This window comes from Sturnus vulgaris, chromosome 8 (genome assembly GCF_052056855.1).
Source record: "Sturnus vulgaris isolate bStuVul1 chromosome 8, bStuVul1.hap1, whole genome shotgun sequence".
NCBI lineage: Eukaryota > Metazoa > Chordata > Aves > Passeriformes > Sturnidae > Sturnus > Sturnus vulgaris.
Window position 1 is genome coordinate 32,888,271 of NC_142250.1, and position 25,021 is coordinate 32,913,291.

Sequence of the window (25,021 nt, forward strand, 5' to 3'; positions counted from 1 at the left end):
GCCAAATGTAAAAGAAAGGATGTGTTTAAAAACATGGTACCTAATAATTTAAGTTAAAGAAGAAAAGACTTTAAAATATTCCCATTGCACATTCTCAGTCCAGATTTCCTGGTGATTAATCCTGGTGCATGCATTTCCACTGTCCTACTACTGGTGTTGACTGTGGGACTGAGAGACAGAGTGAGTGGTTTATTCATGTAAATTGTACTTGACAGAGAAGAGGTGGGAAAACTAAGGTGTGCTTGACCAAAGAGCTACTGGAATTGATGGGAATCATTCTTTCCATCTCAGTTGGTCAGAGCATGGTGCTGATAACACCAAAGTTGGGGGTTCAATCCCCATTTGAGCCATTCACTTAAGAGCTGGACTCGATGGTTGGGTCCCTTGCAACTCAGAATGTCCTGAGCAGAATGTCTTTGTTATTGGCAGCAATTATTTGTTGTCTTTCCCTGCACCCCATAATTCACACAGCAGTATTTTTGCTTTTCTGATTGAGAGGCTCAAGCATTAATGGCAAACTCCATCTTGTTCAGCTGAACCCTGACCCTACAGTTTCTGCTTTTGAACACAGGGCTTGGTCAGTGACCCATATGGAAGGGATGCAGTTTCCTGAGAGAGGAACTTTTAGAAGATACCAGAAGTGTTGGGGGAGGGCTGGAATAACTCAGCAGAGTAGCTCAGATTTTGTTAGGATGAGAATTTGTCTTCCATTGGCAAAGAGCCTGGTCTCGGGGCAGAGCATTTTCTCTTTGCCATCTGACTGTGCTGCTGGCACAAGGCTGGATGACCAAATGTCTCCCCTGTGAGAGCCGAGGGTCCCTCCCCAGGCTCTGGACCCCACTCATGTTTTCCTGTGCAGTGGTTATATTGAGATCACAGGATCTTGTTTGATTCTCCTCCTGTTGCTGCTACAAAAAGGGTGGGTGGGTTATTATTCCTCCTGTCAAAATCTTTGTCCAAAATCAACAAAGCCACAAATGCGTTCTGGTTCAAGTACTCGTGCAAACATATTTATGCAACTGCTTGTAGGATTTGACTTTCAAATAGAATTCCATGAGCAAAGCTTCAATACAGCTGCTTTCAAAAAACAAATGAGAAGATCCATATGTATCACTGAAGTGCATTTAACTGCTAGTTTGTTCCAATATTCTTCAAGCATATTTTCCATATCGGTCCAGCTGGACTGTTTCCATCTCCAGTGTAATGCTGCTATGATGTGTGGAGTTTATCCCTGTAGCCTAATGCCATGAAAAGAGTGAAAATAAGGGAAGTTATACAAAGCAACCACTGTCTGCATCTGAATAATTACATTAGATGTTAGATGATCAGGAGATTAAATTTTGTTTGTTTTAAAAAAGACAGCTGACAAGCAGAGAAAATTAAGTTGGCAGGACTTAAAACCAGTTTGGGGTAATTCCATTGTCTCAAGTAAGCTTGATTGCATTCTTATTTTTAATTAATTAAACTTAGCTAGTCAGTGCCAGAACAACACTTGCTGTAACAGCATAGATGAGGATCTCCAAGTAGAATTTCTTTTTGTAGAAAATCCTAAATTCAAATGGAAAAAAAAATATTTTCCCCCAGTAGTTCATATATTAGGTCTAGAGTTTTCCTCAGTAATGAAGGGCTGGTTTGAACTACAGACTGGGACGAGCTGCTGTTTAATATAAGGAATCTGTCAAGCCATTATCTTGTCATAGGTCATAACAATTTCCGTATTTTATAAAAAAAAAATAAAGAAAGCAGATGAAACATTTATGGCCAGAGGGGAGTGTACTTTTGCCACCAGCAAGAGAACTCCATCACAGCCCTTGGCTTCAGAGCTGCTGTCCAGCACCTGCAGGGCTCTGGACCTGCCAAGATAAACACGCCCCGAGACAGAGGCTGCGTCGTCGTTTCTCATCTCTGTGAAGTGCCAGGTGAATTCTGGAGCAGCAGAGCGGCTCCTGTATAAAAAGACTCTGCTGTGCTCTCCCGGACTGAATTTCCTCTCCGGGACTTTGCGTTGTGAGTAAATAGCCGGGAGCCACGGGGCCATGCAGCAGCACCCGGGGCTCCCACACTTTAATGGACTTTTTCTGGCCACGCTGCAGTGCTATTAGCCCCATTTTATAAATACAGCATGCCACTGAGGTCTGCAGGGCACAGAATATTAGTTGTGCTGGTAACTGAATTCCCACAGGAGCCTGGATGCTTGTATTTCATTTTATAACATGACTTGCTGCCACAGTTTATAGGAATTTTTGAATGAACTGAAATGTGACATTTTTATTCCTGTCTTGTGCTCTCTAACCATCTGGCTTGCCTCGGTTTTTAAATGCATTGCTGGAGACAGGGCGAATGGAGAGTCCTCAGCATGTTAACCACAGGTTTCCATTGTAAAACAGCCCCCCTCGCTCCCCAAACAACAACAAAAAAAACAACCCCAAACCCCAGAAAATAACAGACAAGAAGGACAAGGAACTTCCCTCCTGTTGCTGCCTTCCATTCCTGCAATATTCCCAAATAGGCACCATGAAAAAGAGATTCCTCTCTACATTACTGTACAGGTTTTTGATCAGGCTCTGCAGTTTAAACAGCAATATCCCTGTTTCTTCATCAGAAATGGTCCCCTATTTTCAGTTTCACAAAGAGAAAAATCTGATATGTTTTCCACTGCAAGTACCTGGGTTCCCAGCAAAGTTCATGAAATCATGACTGCTCATGACATCTCCAGGGCTGAAGACCATAGGAACTTAAGAGTAAGAGTAAAAAGGCCTTCAGACATGTTAACATGGCCCATCTTGGGGTTTTACTCTTGAACACAAGGATTATCTTTTGTATTGAAGCATTTTTATTAGAGATGGAAAACCATCTTTTGTAGAATGCAAGAGCTAATGTTCCAGCTTTCCAGATCATTCTGAAATACAAGAGCAACACAGACACTGTTAATAATGCAATCAAAGCAATTTAAATCCTTTCAAAACATCCACAAAGGATCCTTTGATAAGAAGCAACTTTCATCAGCCTGAAAGACCAGGCAGTTTAGTGTGTGCTGTTTATTAAGTTTATACACAGACAGTGGTAATTCCACTTTTGGCTGGAGAAGAGCAGCAGTAAATTATAAGACATCTTTATAAGCACCAGTGTTAGACTTGCTGGTTTTAAATGAAAAATGTATTTATATTAATATAGCTCTAAATGGGGTTATTCAGTGCTTAAAGATGCAATTTGTTTTCCATTAGTACTCTGAATGGACACAAAATAATTCTGTGAACCTCAAAGGATTTAGTCTTTCTTTTTTTACAAAAAGAAGGAAATTGCTACAAGTGCACAGTGTATGATGGGCTTTGAAATGGGGGTTTAGTTCAGTTGTGCTGCATATTCTTTATTCTTACTCTTAGTTCCTGCCTTTGTCCTCCTTCTCGTTGTGTGCCCCTGTAAGGAAACTTACATGAAGAAAGCAGAGATGGACAAAAGAAACAGAAGTAGTTTTATATTTGGGCTGGACAGGGTTAGGATCTCTTTTAGCAGCATCTCCCTGAGTTTGATTGAGGAGGGAGGTGTGCGATTTTGGGACATCTTTAGCTGAAATTTCCACCCATCTCAGGGATGTTGGGGATCACTTTGACAGGCCCCAGCCCCTTGGAAGAAGAAAATTTTAATTTTGGTGTGCCAGCAGTCTTAGGAGCTGACTGCTACTCCCAGGGACTGAGGCATTCAAATGCTTTCTTCCATTAATTTGGGGTGCTTCTTGTTTTTCTGGGACAAAGCAGGTGAGAAGAAGAGAGCAGCAGACAAATAATAGACTTGGAACAGCATCTGAATGGTTTTGGTTCACCTTAAATGAGAAATATAGGAAAGGGAAGATGAATTCTGATCTTGGATCACTGAGCATGAGCAGGAAATGAACAATTAAGTGTTCCTACACCCTCTTTGGGGGCTCTAGGTTGATTTGTTAGTGGGGTTCTATTGTTACTGTTGTTTTGTGGGGGCTTTTCTAAAAATAATTACTTTGCATTTGGATCTTACTCATTTTTCATCTGATTTAATGCCAAGGATAGCAGGGATCCAGAGGTCAAGTCCCAAAGTTCCCATGCAGCAGCATGGTGCATATCTTCTTGGCAATTCTCCATGCATTCCTCTGGAAAATCTGCTCTTGGGATCCCAGTATGCTGGAAAATAAAATGTTACTTAATAGATTATACATCAATACAATCCTTGGTCACACCAGTAAATGACCAAAAAGCTGAAAAGATGTTCCTGGCTTTTGTAGACTTTAAAAGTAGGATTAAAACTGAGCTCATCCCTCCCCACAGACACCTACAGGAGGAAGCCTCACCAGCTGATTGCAGGGCTTGGATTTGCAGCTCTTCACAACGAGTTGCAGAAGTTGCAGCTTTTACAGCAGTCTTACTTAGACACGTGCAGTTGACACTGAATATCATAAAAGACTGATTTTCAGCCCAGAGTTATGAGGTAGTTTTTATGATATAGTTTGTTAGTTCAGCACTAACCTATCAAAACCTGCAGGTATATGGCAAATGTGAAAGAAAAGGGGGGACCTGGTCTCTCAAACCACTGTTTCTCTCCAAAAGGTGATATTTTGAGCCAGCCAAAAAAAAGAAAGATATTTAAATGACAAATTCGGACAAACAATCTTCACAATGCATAGGGAGGATTTTATCTAATTGAAATATTAGATTTTTCTCCCCTTTTTATTGAAAGTTGGGGATTTTAACATTAGAAACTCTATTAACTTGTGTTGAGCTTTTCACTTCATCAATGGTATGTTTTGATTGGTATGAAATTTTGTAAATAGGACTATTTTTCTTAGGCATGGGCCCAGATATTTTTCAGAACCTTACCAGAATATCTGTTTAGGATCAAATTTGGCCATAGGCTTTGAATGGTGACAGCATGACGTGTGCAGGTGCAACTATTTTGGTATGTTCTTTGTGCTGGGTGCTCTTGAAATTAGTATTTCAATACATAAGCTATGAAGTAACGGGAAAAATGAGTCAGTAGAATTATGAATAAACATCATTTATCTTTATTTACCTTATGAATGTTAATTATGGCATTTTATATAATACCTTTTCTATATTAATCTGTGTTGTTGCTCTGTTAGGAAGATGGAGAATTTGCTTGCATGTGTGCGTTGTTTGCCTGTGATATTTTCTACATACAGGGTTTGGCGTCAGTGAGAAGTTTCTGCTTTCCCAAGACTTTGACCCACCCAGCTTTTCACCCCCGTTTTGGGTGACTTTGCAGGTGTTAAACAGGATGGCGCTGAGGCAGGAGGGTCTGACTACCAAAGATATCACTCTCAGAGCTGTTTTAGTTACACTTCATCATCATAAGCATATGGTTTCACTTCCAAGTGTTTAACATTTCCATTTCCTCAGGAAATCATTCCTTCTATTTTTTAAACTTTTGAAACTGGATGGATATTTTTACTGGCAGGCAGAGCGAGAGTGACACAGGGCTCAGCCCCAGCCCAGGAGAGCCCCTGGCTGTGGTGCCTCCCCATCCCTTCCCTCCTGCAGCAGCTCCTGAACAGCTCGGGGTGCTCCAGCCACATCTCTGGGGTGCAGCACGCTGGTAAAACACTTCTTGCCATAATAAAACCATCCATTCCTTTTTCAGCTTTAGCTGAGGGACGTGTTTTTCTTTCTTAGTCCACTCCAGGTCTGTGCATCCCAAGAATCAGTTGAGTGCAGATTCCTTTAGCTGACTTAGAGAGGCCAACAGCAAGATCAGGGCCTAAGAAAATAGTTTGTGTCACCTACAAGGAATGAAAGCATTTTTGTCGTGTATTTATTGTCTGTGTTGGTATATCCAGCAGCTAAATGCACATGACAGAGGAGTGGATGGCTCCAGGGAACTGCTCTGGCTGTTGTGTTTTCAGGGATTATTTCTGGTATTTCCTTTTTCCTCATTACAAATGGGCCACGCTTCTCACTTGTTGGCCAAGCTCTGTAGAGTAGGAGGAAGTCCGTGCTCATGTCTTATTTATGTTTTGTTTATCCACATATGTCATAGTGTTTAGCTGCTTGTTTTCTGTCCCTGCTCTGCTATGAAGTATAGTTATGGCTGTGCAATTAGCACACTAATTTAGCTGCTCTCACTGGCCCCTTTAGTAAAAGATTATCCTCTGCTACACTGGGTGTCATAACAACTTTGATAAACTAACTTCATTTTGTACAACAAACATTGTTACTGTCCATCAAATGATGTACAAGAGAAAATATGGGGCAAAGCAGCAGATTATTGTGTTTGTTCCTTTCTGGTTTACTGTGTTATGAATCCAGGCAGTCTCATTTGGCGTGGGGGGCTTGCTGTGGGTCTGGGCTTCTGGAGGGATTGACACGCCAGGCAGGCTGTGTGCACTGGTATTCGGGGTGTATGTTTTATTCATACCCTCACAAGAGTTCATTAGTCAAGGCAGCAGAAAACAGCATCAGGCAGATGTGGTTAAACCTTCACACCTCCCAGGAGAGCTCACCTGAGCTGCTGAGCCTCTGGGATGTTGTGAGTTCCTGTTTTGATCCACTCTCCTGACTCCTTCCCTTCCCTTAGCGCTGCACGTGTCAGCTCATCCCTTCAGCAATTACTCACTAAAAATGACACTTGGACAAGCAGCACAAGCTGGTCCCACCCACAAGGACACCCCAAGGCTGCTCCCTGTCCCAGTGATCCCTCTGGGTTTCCCACCACATGTATCAGTGCCATGATGTTCCATGCTGAAGGCTCCAGCTCAGGCAAACAAACCAGTGCCAGGGGGGTGGCTGCTGATAATCAGATTGACTAGAGGTCAGGTTAGGATTTACACAGTGATTTTAATCCAGTTTTACTTGCAAGAGAGCATCAAAACATTGCAGTCATCTCAGCAGATTGAGTGATATCCTGATCCAAAATGGAATGGCAGTGCCAGCGAAAAAATGCTGCTGATGATGTGTCGTTCCCAACTGCTTCAGAAGACCAGACCAGAGCAGGACCACAGTGAATTAAAAGCACATTTCAGCTATCCCCAACCCATGTCTCCAGTGACCACCCTGGAAGTGCTTCAGCAATCATTTCAGCCAGGTGCAGCACTGGGCAGGCTCCCTCCTTTCTCTTACGAGAGGCAGCCTTGGCTGCTCCTGCCCACTGTCACCCTGCTACAGGGCAGTAGTCCAACAGCTCATACAGCATTTTCAGTTCAGGACAAATGTACCCAGAGGGTGCTGAGGCCCTGGCAGAGGTTTCCCAGAGAAGCTGTGGATGTCTCATTCTTGAACGTGTCAAAGACCAGGTTGGATGAGGCTTGGAGCAACCTGGGACAGTGGAAGGTGTCTCTGCCCATGGCAGGGGATATGTAACTAGATAACCTTTAGGAACCCTTCCAACCCAAACCATTCCATGATTCTTTGACGATTCTGTGAAGCCCTGGTTTTGCAGAACGTGGTCCCCAGGCACAAGTTGAGATGAGCAGCTCCTTCAGCTGGGTGCCCCAATGGCAAAGGGGAGCTCCATCACAGATGTGTGCCTGCATCCATGGAGTGGGAGGAGCTGAAGGACGTGGGGGGCCAAAGCAGAGGGGGAATCAAAGACACTGCAGGAGTGACTGCAGGCCCAAGAGAGAAGTAACCGAGGCACTGACAACTTGTGTGGGTTTGGTATGTCTGTTTGCAGTGCTGTGTTATGTGTTTAGAAGCTGGTTGTTTCCATAATAACAGCAAGTGCCATATGGCAGCGAGGAGGGTGGTGAGAAGAATGCCTAAGGAAACACAGTATGTTGTTTGACATGTGTGTACTTGTAGAGGAATAACGTGTCTCAAGCAAGTATTGCTGCTCCAAGCAGGCTGGGGGGACTTTCTGCTCTCACCAGAAAAATATCCAAAGCCCTTGGCATTTGTGCTGGTGCCATGCCAGTTAATGATGCCTGCCCTTCATCCATATTCTCCTGCTGATAGTCCTTGTGATGGGCAAAGGACTTTTTACTTTACTGTGAGTGATGGTTGTGGATACACCCAGCACATGGGAATGGCATTTAAACATGGCTTTTAGGGAGAAATACAGTTCTGTAAGTGTTGTGTGAAACTGAAATGAGCCAGATGCCATATGCTCTATCCATTCTTTAATGCTCAGCAATTAAATAGCAGAAATTTTGAAAATGTGTAGTTTACTATAATTATTTAATAGAAAGTAGGCTAAGCATTTCCAGAGATATGGGGCACTTCAGTGAATATCTAGGAAACATCCAGGAAGGACTCCACAAACTCCAGCTTTTTCTACCCTTTAATGTATGACTCATATTTCAAGGACTTGTAATTTGCTCCCCACATTCCCACCAATACCACCAGTCTGAGCTGTACCTTTGCATACATTTCCACTGCAGAAAAATATGAAATTATTTTCTCATAATAGCTGAATGGCTCTTGCTTGACCTTTTCCAACATCAGCCCTACAAAATTCAGCCTCTCATAATTGAGTCTTAAAACCATTAATTATATTTGTATTTGGATACCTGAAATGTGGTGGCAGGGAGAAGGAGGATGTTTTGATTTGGGGTTGTAGTTCTGCACTCACTTGCAATGCTTTATTTGAGCAACCCAAAAGGCAGAGCTCTTCTCATTTTCATGCTTCTGTTCTTCTCTTTCTTGCCTCTAGAGAGAGATTACTGCAGCATATGTGAAAAGCAGCCCATTGGAAGGCTTCTGTTTCGGCAGTTCTGTGAAACTCGGCCCGAGCTCGAGTGCTGCATTAGGTTCCTTGACTCGGTGGTAAGTCAACTCTTGTGGTATTTTGGGGTGCTTTGCAACATTCTCCTGACAGAGGAGACTCCTCTGACCCCAGGAAATCTCTGTTTCATGGGATTTTGTGTCTGAAGTGCTGGAGCAGGCAGTGGACAGGGTTGGCCCCAGCAGGGGCTGGTGCCAGCCTTGGGGGACATGAGCCACCAGAGAGGGACAAGGACAGTCACCTCACAGTGCTGCTGTGGCCTCCCTTCATGCCAACAGCCGAGCAGCTGAGCTGCTGTGAGTAATGTCTGCTGATGGGGGTGAAGCCTGCTGTGCTGGGAGGCACTGGGAGGAAAGGGAAATTGGGAATGGACTGACAAGAGAGGATGGGGAGTGTAATAATCCTAATATCTCTTACCAAGCCTTTTCATCCACAGAGTTCAGGATGATTTACAAAAGACATCCTGATAATCATCCTGTTTTTTCAAATAGGAGAACAGAGGCACAAGGTACAGAAATAACTTGATTGAGGTCACTAAGAAACAAATCTGCTCCATTTTCCACCCCAGTGAGCCATCAGTTAACCCAGACACTGAGCATCACCCCCAAGCCCTGGGGGACCTGACGCTCTTTCCCAGTCTGGCAGCTCTTGGCCATGTGTCCTGCCAGCTGTTCACGCTGGAGAAGTCTCTCAGTCACTTCTCTTGCTGGGAGCCTGTGGAAGGGGAGTGTGTTGATGAACAAAAGGTGAAATGGTAGCAGAGGAAGATGAACTTGTCACTTATGAGTGCCTGCAGGGTCTCGGTCCCTGGCTAACACTGGCAGAAGGAAAACAATGCATACCAACAGGAATAAATCTGTTTTGTTTGCACCATGGTGAAGCTACTCTGAAGTACAGGGAAATGTGAGGATTGCACTGAAGCTGTAAAAGTAACAGTCTGGAGAGGACATGTGGTCTCTTAAGGTTTATGTTACTCCTGCAGTAACAACAGCAAATCTACAGCATCACAAAAAGTGTTGGATAAAGTCATATCTGAATCAGTTATAGCTGGTCATGACTTCCACCTGTAATTCCTAGCACTGCTTGTGATTTTCTCTGGTGAAAGGTGTACATCGAGGTCCATGAGACATCTGACAAACATCTGTGCAGCTGAGCTCAAGGCCAGCAGGCAGCAGGACACGTTGGGTACCCTGAATGTGTTTGTCCTGCCCTGAACCAGTGAGATGTCTGCCCCTGATGAACCACACACCCATCTGGGAGGAGGCATCCCTGCAGAAATGCCACATCACCTGTGCACCTGCACCCTGAGCAGACGGGCACTGGCACCTGCAGAAACCCCTGGCGAAACAGCCGCAGCAGAGTGTTTGTGAGTGGTTTTAATTCTGGGCAGAAGCAGAGGCAGAGCCGTGCTCATTTTGGAGGGGGCTCAGTTTGCTCTGTTCCATTCTCTCTTCTGTTCCATTCTCTCTCCTCCTCTCAGCTGCAGGAGGCACATTTTGGTTCCGGGGCTGCGGAGGAGCATCCCCCATTGTGCGAGCCCTGCACGCACTCAGGGCATGCCTCTGACAGCGGGAACAACATCTGGGCACCGGGAAACATCTGTGCACCCCAGGGCACCGGGAAACAACATCTGTGCACCCCAGGGCACCGGGACAGGCTGGGCTGCGGCGCTGCCGGAGCCGCTCCCGTCTATCCCGGCTCCGGGAATTGAGGGCACTGTGTCATTCCATCCTCCCCAGCCCTGTGGCAAGCACCAGGCTCCGTGTCCTGCCCTCACCCCTGCAGCACAGCCCTGCCAAAGCTCGTGGTGGCACTGCCTTGGTTTTAAAGGTCTGTCTCCGAGCAATCCCGAGCTGATTTTCCCAAATCCTTTCACAAAGGTGTGCTTGGCACCCACCCTAAGTTGGTTTTGCAGACTGGAGCTGCCCCGTGTACCTTGACTGGGCCAATGGTCTGTTCCCAGTTGGGCTCACACTGGCACTGTGAGGATTTGATAAACAAAATGCCTGTCTGGGTGGGTCTGAATCCTTATCTTCTTTCTAACACTAATTAACAGCAGTCTCCTTTGTTTATTGATTTCAAATTCTGTATAAGCTTGCTCCCAGCCCGTGCAAATCCCTGCATTAGGTGATATTAAGGTCAAGCAACCCAGCCCTTTGCCACTGAATTGGATGATTGCTACCAAAATTTGCCCAGCGGGGTCACACTGTGTTTAGTGAGTAGTGGGATTCCAGCCAAGCCCTATGTTAAGCAAAAAAAAAAGCCCTATAATGAGACCAGGTCTCTGGCCTTACAGCCCTAATCTGAGACCACCAGGAATGTGAAACCTTTTCAAGACCACCTGCTGTAACAAGCAGGAAAAGCTAAGAGCCTTCTTTTTCTTTTTTTCTTCACAGTAATTTTTCTAACACAAGATGCAAAAATTAGCTTTTGTGTAATGTCAAATAAAGGGAAAAGATAAAAGGGGATAATATTTAGCTGTTCATGAGGGACTCACAGAGCTTTTTGCACACTGAAAGGGGGTACCACCTCTCTTTTTCAGAGCCCATCTAAGTGACTTTACCAGGTGACACAGTACGTCACTGGCAGAAGGCAGTACTTGATGCCTCCCAATATTTTATACAGTTTTTCAACTCATGCACTCAACTGTCTGCAAGAAAAGAAATGACTGGGGCTTCTGGGAGAAAACCAGGAGCTGAGTCAGACATTCAACAATCTACCAACATCCTTATGAGAGACTAAGCTCTCAGACCTTTACTTCTAAAGGCTGGTAGAATCATCCAGACCTTGCAGACCAAAAAAATTCTCTCTTGACTGGACATTTATGTCAGCTGTTGTGTGAAATAACTAACCTGGTCTGATGTAGTCTCCTGCAAATGTAATTATGGCAGCATTTGGGGATGTTTGCCAGTTAAACAGTTGTTAAGCTGCTTTCTGAAGAAAAAGGATTTGTGTCACCAAATTCTGCATGCATGTAGGGGTGTGGCTGTCAGTTCCCTCTGAAACCTGTCAATACGTTGGGCAATTTCAACCAGTAATTGAGATGAAAGTGCTCAGAGGCATAAAAAGTCTGTACATGTTTTCTGAGAGCAGTGTTTGGGCAATTAGTCACAATCGATTGTAGCCCGGACTAACACGTGGTTTGTAAGCAGTAGGCCCCAACATTTGATGATAACAGTGATAAGAACAAAGAGACTCAGAGCTCTGCAGCACAGCTCTGGTGGAGCTGTGGGTGTTTGGTTCCCACTGCTGCTGTGGGACCAGAGGGTGCCTGTCACTGTGTCTGTCTGTCTGTCTGGGAAATGGAGCAACAAGCCCTTGTCCCAGCTGGCACAAAGGGCTGTGAGGACAGAAAACCATCTCTTACTGCAGATATTGTGCAAACAAACTCATGACAGAGGTCCTGATGGCTGAGATAAAATATCCACCCAGCACCCATGTGGCTCTGAAGGCTTTGCGTGTTTATCAGGGTGCATGGAACCACAGAGATCTGCCCTGAATGGCTCAGCAAACCCTGATGGAGCCACTCAGATGGTGGAACTATGTGAACATAAACTATTATCATTAGATGGAGATGGTTTATGATTAAACAGGCTCCTCTGGAAGCCCTTGCTCCAGGAATCATGCAAAGCCCAGAAGCACACTTTGCTCTGCTTACAAATATTTTAGCAACATCGCTCAACTTTGGAGCTGTTGAAAGAAAGGCATTAAAATAAAGTGTGAGGGGAAATGTTTCCTGTGCTAAAAGGCAGCTCAGTGAGCAGGCAAAGTGCTAGCAAGATGTGTTTCCTTCTCCACAGCCAGTGCCTCCAGCACAAGAAGGTGGCAGTTCAGTTCAGCAGGGACCTCTTGCTGCTGTCCCCTTCTCATCAACACATTCCCAGGGTGGCAGCTCCTGACATTTCCTTCTGCTCTCTTATGTGTCATTAAAATGAAGGCTTTAGCTTCTGGACTCCCTTTCCTGCTTCATCTACTCACATTCATAATTTTCTTTTTCCAAGAGAAGGCTTTTAACAATTTAATATGGACCAGACTTAGGTTGACTGGAAGAGAATGTGGACAGGTTTGGTCATTATTTTCTCTCTAATGTGAACAAGGTTGCTTTTTCTGCACCAAAGTTACACAAAAATACATCCTGTGGATGAAAAGAGCCCTGCTGCCTCTGCAGGTTGTTTCTGCTTGTAATGTCTGGGCTCAGGAGCCGGGGTGAGAGGCACAATCTCCTCACATGGACTTTGCAGCTGAATGCTTCACTAGGCACTGCACTTATCTGGGGTGAAAGGATGAGTGAGCATCCATTTAATGCCATTTGTAAAAACCCTGTCTTGCTGTTAGGGAGATTTCGTTTGGTTAAATCCCTTTTGTGGTATATAAACCATCTGTGTATGTGTGTCTTAAAGCTGTTCAAGGCTTTTCCCATCAGAAATGCCAGTTTGTTGGTATCAACAAACTCATTAACTCAAAACGTGTTTTCAAACAGTTGAAAGGGCTCTTTTTGCCCTGCCTTTAAATATGAAAAATATGGTTTCAAGTTCACTTTTCATTTAGAAATGTGAGTTATTATGAATCCCAGCTGTTTGGGGGTTGCCTTCCAATTTTCAGTCACAGATTTTAAATCTCCAGTGGAGGCAAGTGCAAGGACAAGCATTGAGGACAGAGCAATAACAGGGCAGAGCCTGGAGTGTGAGAAAGGACTGAGCAGAGAGATATTCTCAGATAACAGAGGAGGGAGCTGAGAAAGCAGAGGTGAAAAATTTGGACTGGAATGCCAGTAGCCTCCTGCAGATGCTCCAGAGCTGATTCCACTGTTCCTGATTTTTGCCAAGAAGCCAGAACTGCTCTGGTGGGAGTGTCTGAGCCCATCTCCACCTCCTGGTGGGTACAAGGGGTGATGACTCCCTTGGCCATGCCATGCTGCCACAGACAAACATCAGCTACCTCCAGCATCCTCCCAGATCTGCAGAAATATTTTTCCATTTTCACATATTTTTATCCATGCAGTTTCAAGAGCTCAAATAATATTAAGGTGGAAATCAAATACTACATAAATTGATGTGTCAGAATCAATGTGAGCCCCTGTGGGGTCCCTGTGTCATTGCCCTGGTAGCTCCCCATCCATCACAGGCAGCCTCCAGCCACCAACCCTGAGCTGTCACTGAGCCCACAGCCCCATCCCACAGCCAGTCACAGGCTAGATGTTGCTCCCTTTTCCAGCTGAAGAGCATTTTTCCATCGGATCTCTCTCAGCCCATCCTGAGGACAGCTGCTCCAAAGGGAAGGACACTTTCCCCTCCCATTCCTGCATCCAGCCAGGGCTGCTTCTATGGAAGAAGGAGCCACCAATGTAACTACTACCTCCAAAACAGCAGCCAGAAGAAAGGTTAGCAGCAGACATGGCCAGCCCACATCCTCTCGCCATTTGGGCTGGAGGATCTGTGCCTGCCCACAGACAGAGCCTTCCCTGCAGCTTGTCCCACGGAGTCAGGGTGATCATAAATCCTCCCCTCATTTCTGGGCTATGAATAGGGCCCTGTCTGACCTAACTAGGGCATGGAGAAGCTATTAGACTTCAGAGCAGGAGCCTTGAAACACATGCCTGGATTCATCAAAGGAATAATGGAAAATATTTTGTTCCACACAGATTTTAAGTAGTGATGTTATTTCTAGCAATTAGGTATTTGCAAACTGTGCTGTGCTTTTGAGTGTTGGGAAAGGGGGGGAGGTATCTTGTGATTTAAGCACAAGACCAGGAGTTGAGGACCTTGTGGCTTCCCAGGCAGGTGGCAGAGAGAGCAAGGGGACATCATCCCTGTCTATGTCCTGTAGTGACAGGTCATGGCTGAAAATGAACCAGGATCTGTTGCTGAATAGCTCAAAAATGCCACTGAAGGGAGAAATAATGAACAAAATGAAACAGGCTTCTAGTGCAGACCTGCAGTGAAATCACAGTTGGAGCTTATGGCTCCTTCTCACATCCTCACTTGTCTGTCACTTCCCACCTTCACCACCACCGTGTCACATTTCCTGGGAGTGTCAAATGCAAGTATAAATTAAACTTTCCTTTCATTCTTTGCAGTCTATCTCGAGGCAGAACGAGATATTCTGTATACGTATAGGTGTGCATTTAGCTCTGCATATGTTGGATCCCATTAGAAATTGCATTTTGAGACATCCAGCTCTTGCTGAGTTTCTGTCTTATGGTCTGTCCTGATTTGTTTCCTGCTGTACAGTTCAGGTGGGATGTAACTGATACAGGTTATATGTAGCAAAAACCACTTCAAATTTTTCAACAGCTCCCTGGTGCTCTTCAAATAGAAGATGATGACTTATAATCAATTTTTATTTGCTAGGGAGACAATATATTATCAGGGTTTGAAAGCAAATGAAGGAGAGAAGAATCATGGAGAAAAGTGCTGCTAAGATGCTCCAAGCATTTCAGAGTTTCTGTACTTTAAGAGTTGAAATGCCCCAGTTCATTTCAGCTCTTAAAGTACAGAATATATCTGAACTACTCAGATACCATCTAAAAGGACAGGAAATTAGATAAAAGATTTTTTTAAAACCCTTGTATTAAGTTTTATGAGAACGTAATCAGTTTCATCCTCAAAATCGCTCAAGAAGTACTGTACTTGCAGATTTTTGTTTTTTGTTTTTTTTAAATCATTTTTATTTGTGGCCATTATCATATCCCAAAACAAATCAGATCATAATTCCAGATTGTTCAAGCAACCTGCTCTGCCTGTGTGTAAATATTCAGCTCCAGACTTGAGCTGCAATAGCTCCATGAGCACTGGCCAGATAGAAGGGGAATTGCATTATTACTACATTGTGGTTTCCATGTCATTCCTAGGTTTGCTTAGCTGGGGTATCCATTACAGCCAGCCTGCAGATTTATTGCATCCAGCCTGGAGCAGTACATACATCTTCCAGTGGGCAATAGTTCTGAAATTTGTTCTTCCAAGTGTTTGCCAGTTCAGTCTGATTTACCTTTTTTATTTTTATTTTTTTTTAGCTTCCTCCTCATTTATCATCACAGACAGCTTGTATTGGACCGGGTTATTTAATTAGTTTGGCAGGATTTTCTGGGATCCTTTTTTTAATACAGTCATGAAAGCTGTCGTCTTCTTATTTTTTTTTTTCCTTTTTACTTCTGGAAAATATTTTGATCTGAAGGCTAAAGTTTCATATCCAGGCAGTGCCAAGCAGGAATGTCTCTAAGAACTTGTTGTCATTTAGCCACTGGAGTCCCCTGCAACACGTGTTTGCTTCGAATGCCTGCCATGGATCAAAAACTTCAGCTGAAACGATTAATACCTTTGTGGTACACATGTAGTGTTTCTTTTGTTTCTAATGTAAACAAAGCTCATCAAAAGTCAGTAATGCTTCAATACCTAGAATAGGCAGAATTTTAAAATGTAGGTAGACTTTGTGTGTGAGGATGGGGTGCTCCCTTTTTTAATGCACTAGGGAAGCCAAAGAGAATTTTGCTTATGGTGTCTATTCTACACCATTTTGATTATGGTGTCTATTATGGAGTCTATTCCTCTAAATGGTCTCTCTTGTTTCCTCTTGGCCCTAAGAATTCTACCTAAGAAATCAGCATTCTGGAGGGACTGAGCCAAGGATCACTAATAGTGATGGGCAGGTCTCTCTGCTTTGCACGGGTATTGTTAGACCAAGGTTAAGGCATAAATACATAGAAGAAACACATTAAACAAAAAAAAAAGAAAATATATTGAAGAAGATATATCTATGTATATGTATATATATTTACTTGGCACTTGAAATACCACTGTGGCAAGGGTTAACATTCACTTTCTCTACTACTCAGAGAAATAATTTTACCTTCTGTGTTCACCTTCCTTTTGAGCAAAACCAAATAAAGTTAATGTCTCTTGTTACTGAATGCTTTCTGAAATCTGGCTTTGCAAGGTTATAAAATATAAATTAATTAAATTGTCTTGGTGTTAATTAAGAGACAAAGCCCCAGAAGATACCTCACTAGGGTCTGGTCAAAATATAGTGGAAAGTTTTTAATAAGATTGTGTGTACAGGTTTTACTTCCACCAGAAAATTATATTTGTCCTTCTGATTTTTCATACAGAGTGTTCTGTTAAGGCCACATCCAAAATGAAGTTATAATGGTGAAATATGAGTGCAAATATTGACTTTTATTTTTTATATGTCTGTTCCAGGCAGAATATGAAATTGCTCCAGATGAAAAGCTGGGAGAGAAAGGAAAGGAAATCATGATGAAATACCTCACCCCAGAGGTAAGGGGCAGCCAAAGTGGCATTACTGAAGAAAGGCTGCAAGGCACACCTTTACTAAACAAGGTTGTTACAGGCTTTGTAAGCCAGACTCCTAAAATTTATGGTGGCAATCTCCAGTGAATAAACCTGCAAGTCTTACACAAACAGTCAGAGAGAAAAAAATTATAATGCAATCCAGAAATTGACTTCTAAGGATGAACTTGACTTACCAGGGGCTCGATTCATCCGTGGATGAGCAGAGGGCTTCCCTGGTCTCTCCTCAGTGTACAAAGCTCTGCATTGGGGGTGTAATACAAGAGACTTCAGCTGTTCCCTACAGATACCCCAATTATTTCCTATCCAGCTCAGAAGTGGTGGTGGCATTTCATGTTCTGTTGTGTAGAAAGCACAGGCAAAAATGGTCTTTCGTGGCAGACATTGTATTTTGGTACAGAAATTCCCACTCCTCGCCCAGCACCGTTTTCCCCAGGGTGGGCAGGGACAGGCAGGACTGGCAGGGGACAGCGGGGTTGGGAGCTCAGGGGTGCTGTCACCCATCCTCGTGTCCCCCACGGTGGGTCCTGAGTGTCACCTCCTGTGGAAGGAGAGCAGCTCCTGGGAGGAGCCGTGTCCACAGGGTGGCACTCCAAACAGAGGCACGGATGTGCTGCTGGGATTTGGGACAGGCTGCTCTGGGACTGACCCTTTTGGGGGGGGTCACAATCATTTCCTGACCACATTTCCCCTTTGCTACACAAGTCACTGCCGGTAAGCAGTAAACATCCAGCTTCAAACACAAGAGCAGTCCTAGGATTTTTCCTAAGTTGCATTTGTAAGAGTAATCAAAGACGTTCAATTGCTGCTTCAACTATTTTACAAAAGAAATACATTTGACCTTCAGGAGAATTAATCACATTTTTGGCAGATGTCTTTCTAGAGGGTTTAAATGGTACAATATGTTTTGGAGGTGCAGGGGCAGAGCAGACCACTCTTTTTCCACTCAGTCATTTTCCTACAATAAACTTTGATGCATACTTTCAGTTATCTCAGGCTGCATTTTGGGATCTGGTTTCATTTACTGAGCCTGGCTACTTTCATGTGCAGCCATTGAGCACTGCCAGGATGAGTTCCTGCTGCCCATTCATTAGGGGCATGAAGTTCCACTGCTTTTTCAATCCACCAAAATGACCTTTTGTCTTAAAAATTCCTGTCAACAGAGGCACGAGCGACAAACTCAGAGGGAGAATATTTCCCACTGCTCCAGCACCCATCTGGAAAGGGAGAAAGGCATTTTGCTGATAGCAGAGCTAGTAAAGTGAGGGGAGGATAGCACTGCTTCACTAAAGCCAGTTTTGCTGCAGGTTTCCAAAAGCCCTTCACTGCTGTCCATTGGCTCTCCTGCCATCCATGGTGCAGCCAGAAGCACATAATATATAATAATAATATAGAGAATAATTTAGTGAATGTGCAGTGAAGACCAAGCTGAAAACTGTTGCTTCTTCATCAACAAAGAACAGTGGTGTTACAGGAAGGAAAAATACTGGGACTCCAGAGCTGGAGTTTCCATTCTGTGCCATGCCCTTACTTCTTATTTGACCTGTGTACCTGGTTTCTCAGTATGTAAAATTGGCACAGCATATTTACAGTCTGTCTTGAGACTTTTCTGGTATTTGCAAGTTACCTTAACAACTCTGAGCAGAAGGAAACTGGATGACCTCCAGTGGTCCCTTCCAGCATCACCCATTTTGTGATCCTATGAAACACAGGGCTGCTCTCTTTCACTTGTAATCTAAAACTGCCTCCCTGGTGGTGGTGCTTTAATGTCTGCATTGGCCTTGCTGCACTTTTTTTCCTTAATGAGAAACTTCTGCTTCTTCCCAGAGGGATGTGGAAACCCTGCATAGCAGAAAATGCTTCCTAGAGGCAAGTTGACTGTGCTATAACAATGGGTTGAGTGCTAGACTTTCTAATAGGTGTCCCATACAACAAATACTTAAAAAGCTAGAGCAAGGCCTAGATTGATTTAATTTCATTTTAGATACCTAACTAAGGTAGTCAGGTTAGGAATGCAGATGGCCTACTGTCCTTTCTTGTCAAATAAGTATCTCCAAAGGACACATTTGAAGCCATTAGAAGTCAGTGGTTCAAAGGACTGATGTCTGTAGTCCAAACAGATGAATCTGGACCCAAATGTCCTAATGGAGCATCACCCTAGCCAGCAAAGAAACCTTCTTCTCATTAGAATCAGCATTTCTCTATTTAATTATCAGTCCCTTGAAAGGTACAAACTGCTGCTGTTTCTGGAGTCTTCTGCTTTCAGCTGAAAGCTTCTTTTAAGTAGGTGTGTGTCTGTGCTTCAAAGAACTTGATTGTCTTGATACAAAAATAGCGTGACATACAGCTTGACTGATAGAATAAAAATTACAGGTTTAGTTCTTGGACAGATAATTCAGTCTTATAATGTGAGGAGTGTTTTTCCCAGAGTGCAGGATCAGAAGCACAGTGAAAACAAAAACTAGAGTTCTTGCTCTTTAATATTTATAAATGATTTTTTAGTTCTTGCTTCAGTTTTTAAAGGGCATACATATTTAACATACAACGTGTCAGTATATCACCTCTCCAAAGGGCGTTCATTTGCATAGGGAACATGCACTTTATTTAATAAAACATACACTTCTTGCACAGCAGAAAGGAAGAGAAGGCACTTTCCTAGATGAGCAGACATCCCAGCAGGACTCCCAGCCCCGTGTGACTCACAAAGTCACTGCATGCAAGACATCCACCCCGAGGCCACTAAACAAACCCTGCACTTGCCAGGATGGTACAGCAAGGAGGTGCTTTTTCAAGTGATCCCAGTTCAGGCTCTCCACAGCTTTGGCATCCTGAACAGCCCCTACCTGCTTGTTGGGGAATTGAAATCTTTGTCCTGGTGGACAAGCAGGTCAGGCTTCCACCGTGTCCCTGACCTACAGACAACAGCAGTGACAAATCCTGACAAATCCTGGCACCTGGAAGGTAATATAGATGGTTTAGATGGAAGGAAATGTGGGTGGTTCAGGCCTCTCAAAGAAGAAGCACAAAGGAACAACCTCCCTAAGGATGTGGGGAGTCCTCATCACTGGAGGTTTTCAAGATGCTGTTAGGCACTAGGTCATCTCATCTAGGCTCCCCTTCCCATGAAAGGTTGGACGAGATGATCTTCAAAGGTCCCTTCCACGCTGAGCTGTCCCAGGATTCTGTGTCCTCAGGTCCTAGGAAGACAGCAGCATTCCCTAGCATTCCCTCTCTCTTGCCTAAAGTTCACTTAACAGCACAACTCATCCACCAGCCCGTTCTGAACTCTTAGGTGGGAGGGAAATGTCAGGAGCACAAGTGATCTTCACACTAAGAATGCCAAAACACGAGTGTTTTCATGGCTTCTGTAGCAGTTTCACTTGAGGGGTGAGCAGGAGGGCAAAAACCCACAGGAAAGGTGTCCTGTAGGTGAGGGAAACACTCTCTGAAGAATTATTCCTTCTCCGTGCACAGGAGCAGCACAATGGTTGTCACACCAGCCAGGTCAAGGTTTCTTGACTAGAATCCTGCTTCTTTAAAAAAGGCTTTAACAATTTCCATGAAAAAGGCACTTAAAGCTGCCTTCTTGACTTCATAAGCCCCTAGGGCAGAAGTCCAACCCACAGGAAGTCTGAAATTTCTGAGGTTGTGAAATATGATGGTAAAACTGCTAAAATGAATTGGTCACAAATATTTCTTCCCTGTTTTTTTTCCTAATCTCCACAGCTGAGTGGAAAAGGTTCAGTTTTAGGTCCAGTTCCATCTGTAAATGGCTCCATTGAACTGTTGAGTTAAACTGAACCCAGTCTGGCTTCATTACCAGACTGCTTCTTGTACTGGAAGAGCAAAAAGATATATTTACCTTTGTACTGCTTTTAAATTAGAGTTTTACGTCTCCATGCAGCATTTTTGCCTTCCTGCCTGACAGCTGCCATGCCTTACTCTACTAAATCACTATCCCACTATTTGCTTTTTCACTGTAAATCACCTTGAGAGACTTGGAGAGACGCTATATAAAACTAAATTGATTTAAAATGGCTCTTAAGACAGTCTCCATATGCCATTATAGTTTATATTTGGACTCAGCTGGGTACTAAAAATGTTACTGAACAGGATGTCTAATGTGTATTGTTATCCCCATTATAATACTTCACAGAATATGAAGAACAGCAACAGCATTAATTTTCTTATCTGAATTCCTGTCCAGTACCCTTTCCTCCAGGAAATGCACAGAATAAAGACCATGTTTGCACTTTCTTTGCTGCAAGAGGTTAGCTGGGCACAGCAATAGCCTCCTCACTCCAGTCTAAGGCTACCAGTGGGGATTTTTGGTAAACAAAACGATGTCTTTGTTTTTATGAACAATTGTAGGATAAGGAAGGGAGGATAAAGTCCCTCAAAAGGGACTCTGGCTGATCAGCAGTGCCTGGCCTTCCACTCATCTACTGGCAAAAATGTGCCCTTCTCTCAAATCAGTTGTTTATGGAGAAGAAAACATCTCCATAAGATGGGTGAGATGAAATTAAAATTCCAATGAGACCTTCTGCTGGGCCAGGCCATGCAGCTGAGTCAGGCTCCTGCTCACAGACACCTCTCCCATCTCTGTGCACCATTAGAGCAGTTTCCTTTGATCTTGACAGCAAGGACCTTTGCCTCTCTCCTTGAGATTTCTTCCCCTCCTTCCTATTTTTGCCCCCAAAATAAATGCGAACTTCAGCATTTGTGCTTCTGAGTGAGTCATCTTTGCTGATCAGTGAAGCCCTTCCATCTCCCAGAAGGGAAGTTTCATCTATCACTTCTTAATGATTCTGCCTGAATCCTGCAGGTCACACCATACCAAGAATTGGATTCAAGTCCTGAGACCTCTTTCTCTAACTGTTCAGTTTTATTAAATGCCTCCCAGGGAACGTGTTATAATTAGCTTTAGGGATGGCCAGAACAAAAGTTGAATGCCACTGTAAGGGAAGCAGTGGAAGATAGAAACATTAAGCTTCTGTAAAGCAATCTGCAGAGTTTAATGTGAGACAGAGGCTCTGTGTTTTGAAAGGTGAGCCTTTAGGGACTGTTTTCTACATTGTTATCTTTCTCCTACAAATTCAGCTTATGTCACTTATATCCAGCAAGTCATCTCTGTCCCCCTGTAAGCTTATTATCTTGCTGATAAAAGGCCAACACAGTGTCTCTTTTCACTGGCTGCAGTGGATAGCCCCTTAAGGCTTGGTCTAAGAGTTATCTCTACAGTTAGTTTTCAAATTTTTCTAAACCCTATGCATTTCATTAATAACCCAATTGAAGTAAGAAATGAATGAAGTGCCTGTCTGTCCACAGTGTGTTCCATGGGCTCGGGATGGGCTGGAATTATTTACTTGCTCAAAGTGTTATTCACTGCATCCTTTGGGCTCCTATTAGGGGACTGTTCAGGATGCTAAATGCTTAAATAGAAATACTGGCATCGCTTGAGCCAGGAGAATTTTGCCATTTAATTAATTACCCTGGGACTTTGCCCTTTGCCTCAATGGATTTCTCATCTCCCCTTTCTATTGACTTCACTACTCTAGGAGCACCATTTTAGCCAGACATGATAGCATTACTTAGGCCTCTGCTTTGCAGCTCGCATAATCAATACATAATCCAGTCTCCAGAGAAATCAATGTATAATTCCTGTTGTTGTTGCAGAGACAGTGCGATCAATATCTCTGCTGATCACTGTGTCTGAGTCCAGGAAGGTACCTTCTCAGTGGGCTTTCTGAAAAAGCTCATCTTTCCAAAGTTCAGTTCTGGGAAAATATCTGAGTGGCAGAAGAGCAGCTGTGTTACTCAAATTAATGCTTTCTAGTCAGAAATTATTTTAATAAACATTTGTCTGCCACTGACACTGAGCTGTAATGTAGGGTATCTGAAAAATCACAGTTTTCTCTTCATTAGGAGTCCCTTTGCTGTGGTCTCAGAAAAAAAAGGCTTTTTTCTCATGGTTTGCTTGAGTCCTATTTCCTCATCCTTTACCCACTGTTTATAATACAAATGTTAGTTAACTAAACACTTCCTGAGGGCTTCTGTCTCTTGCAGTGGTGCCAAACCTGCAGGAGAGCCTGTGGAAACAACATGGAGCCTGCCCTGTCCTGATGATGCTGCCCCAGAATGGGTCCCTGGGTGGTCCTGTGTCCTGTCCTTTAGACTCATTTTCAATGCCTTTGCTTAGACTGGTAGCAGGTCTGGGCTGGAGTCATAAACTCCACTGGTTTTGTGCTCCTCAGAGCTATTGAAGCTCTGGTTTTCTTTCCCTGTTTTTCCAGGGAGGTTACACTCCCCAGTGCACATGCCTCGTAACTGTTTGTCATTTTTGGTCAGGAAAAGCACTGGGATGCCTTGGCCATTGGGCAAAAGCTTTCTGGCTTCCCTGTGTTTGCTGGAATTACTCTGACTTGACCCTTTGGAAAATGGAAACTCGTTTCCACTAATGGCTGTCAACCACACAAGTAAACCTGGCTTACATCTGTGTGTGAGGCAGGGCAGGCCCCCCAGGCTGCTCCAGAGAGCAGCCAGCCCATCCAAGAGGACTTTGCAAACAAAGAGCAGGTCTGCTCAGCATTATCTGGCAACAGGAAGGCTGTATTTGCCTGCCCTTGGCTAATGAATATGCTAATTATCGTTTCCTCCTCCCCCTTTCAGGGGTCATCTTTTCCCTATCCCTTCTGCATGGCCCTCATGATTTATATTTAATTTGTGTGGATTATCCAGTGGCCAGGGAAGTTAATTCTAAAAGACTTTCAGGTCCATTCAGCTTTCCCAGAAACAGCTTCTTCTGCCTGAAAATTTTGCTCACATGGGAAAAAAGGAATCAGCCTTTTCCAGCTGTGTGGAACACTGACTTGCAAAACATCCAGAAATCTGGAGGAGATGGCTTTTGTGTGTTTGCACAGAATGACATTAAAATAGACCTCTGGTGAGTCCAGCCTTTTGCATTCCCAGCACTCAGCCTTGGAGGCGTCTGGATTGGAGAGATGAGATGACTCTTTGTGCCCACTGGCTACAGGGAACCTGGGGAGACTCTGAGTGTCTCAGCTTTCAGATGATTAAAGTCTGATGAGGTGAATTCCGTGCTAGGTGTAATGCAGAATACATTAAATTACCTTGCAGGGCATACCCACACAGGTTTCTGTGCACAATTTCTCAATAGCTCAGGAGACCTTTGAAGACCTGACCTCCACAGAACTTCCATTTGCTGCAACTTTGCTGGTTGGTTCGGTTGGTTCAGTTTCAGATTTCTGAAACTAAAAGCATAATGGATCAACTAATGTCTCCCTGAGCTCAGGATTCCTTGTTCTAAACTCAGAAGCAATAATTAGCAACCCCATGCTTGATCCCAGCAAAGAAGAGAATGAAGGGGCACATGGTGAGAATGGAAGTTAATCGTAGTTTACTCCTCACCTGATTCCTCTGTAATAGGAAATTAAGATTCTGGAAAAACATCTGGAGATTTCACCATCTGAGTAGCTTCACAAGAATGGGTCAGAGAAATTCTGACGAGATGCCTGAGGCTGACACCTTTGACTGGGATGATGCAACTAGAAGAATCAGTAAGCTGCTAGAGTGTGCTATTTTAACTTGGAACCAGGAATAACAGGGTTTTAAATTTCACAGAAAAAAATTATATTTAATTTCCTTAAAATATTGCTAGATAAGTATAAAGAGTGAGACTTTTTTAAAGTCCATTTTTTACAAATTTATTTAGAAATAATCAGTATATTTAAGCTATCTTTAAGTTATGGAGATGTGACACTTCAAGCTATTCCTGTTTAATATTTTACCCCAGTAATCCAACAACACTGAAAAAAGTAATTTATCCTGCTTGCCAAGCTTTAGCTTGTATGCTAATTAATTTTTTATAACCAAGTCAGAATCTGACCTGAGTCAAAAATCAAGCATATAGCAAGTTTACTATCCTTGCACTGATGTTGTTTGTCCAACAAGCAAAAGTGAGGAAGAGGGGAATATGCCACTGCAAACAG

General features: G+C 43.6%; 1 protein-coding gene across 2 annotated transcripts in view; it reads left to right on the forward strand.

The window, feature by feature from the left end:
• The window catches only part of GRK5 (G protein-coupled receptor kinase 5), a 148,717-nt gene that overhangs the window by 86,993 nt on the left and 36,703 nt on the right, over nucleotides 1-25,021 (forward strand). For both annotated transcript variants that reach the window (XM_014886765.2, XM_014886766.2), the window contains exons 3-4: nucleotides 8,635-8,747; nucleotides 16,902-16,979. In XM_014886765.2, coding sequence (XP_014742251.1) covers nucleotides 8,635-8,747; nucleotides 16,902-16,979 — 191 coding nt within the window. The remainder of the gene's footprint in view (nucleotides 1-8,634; nucleotides 8,748-16,901; nucleotides 16,980-25,021) is intronic.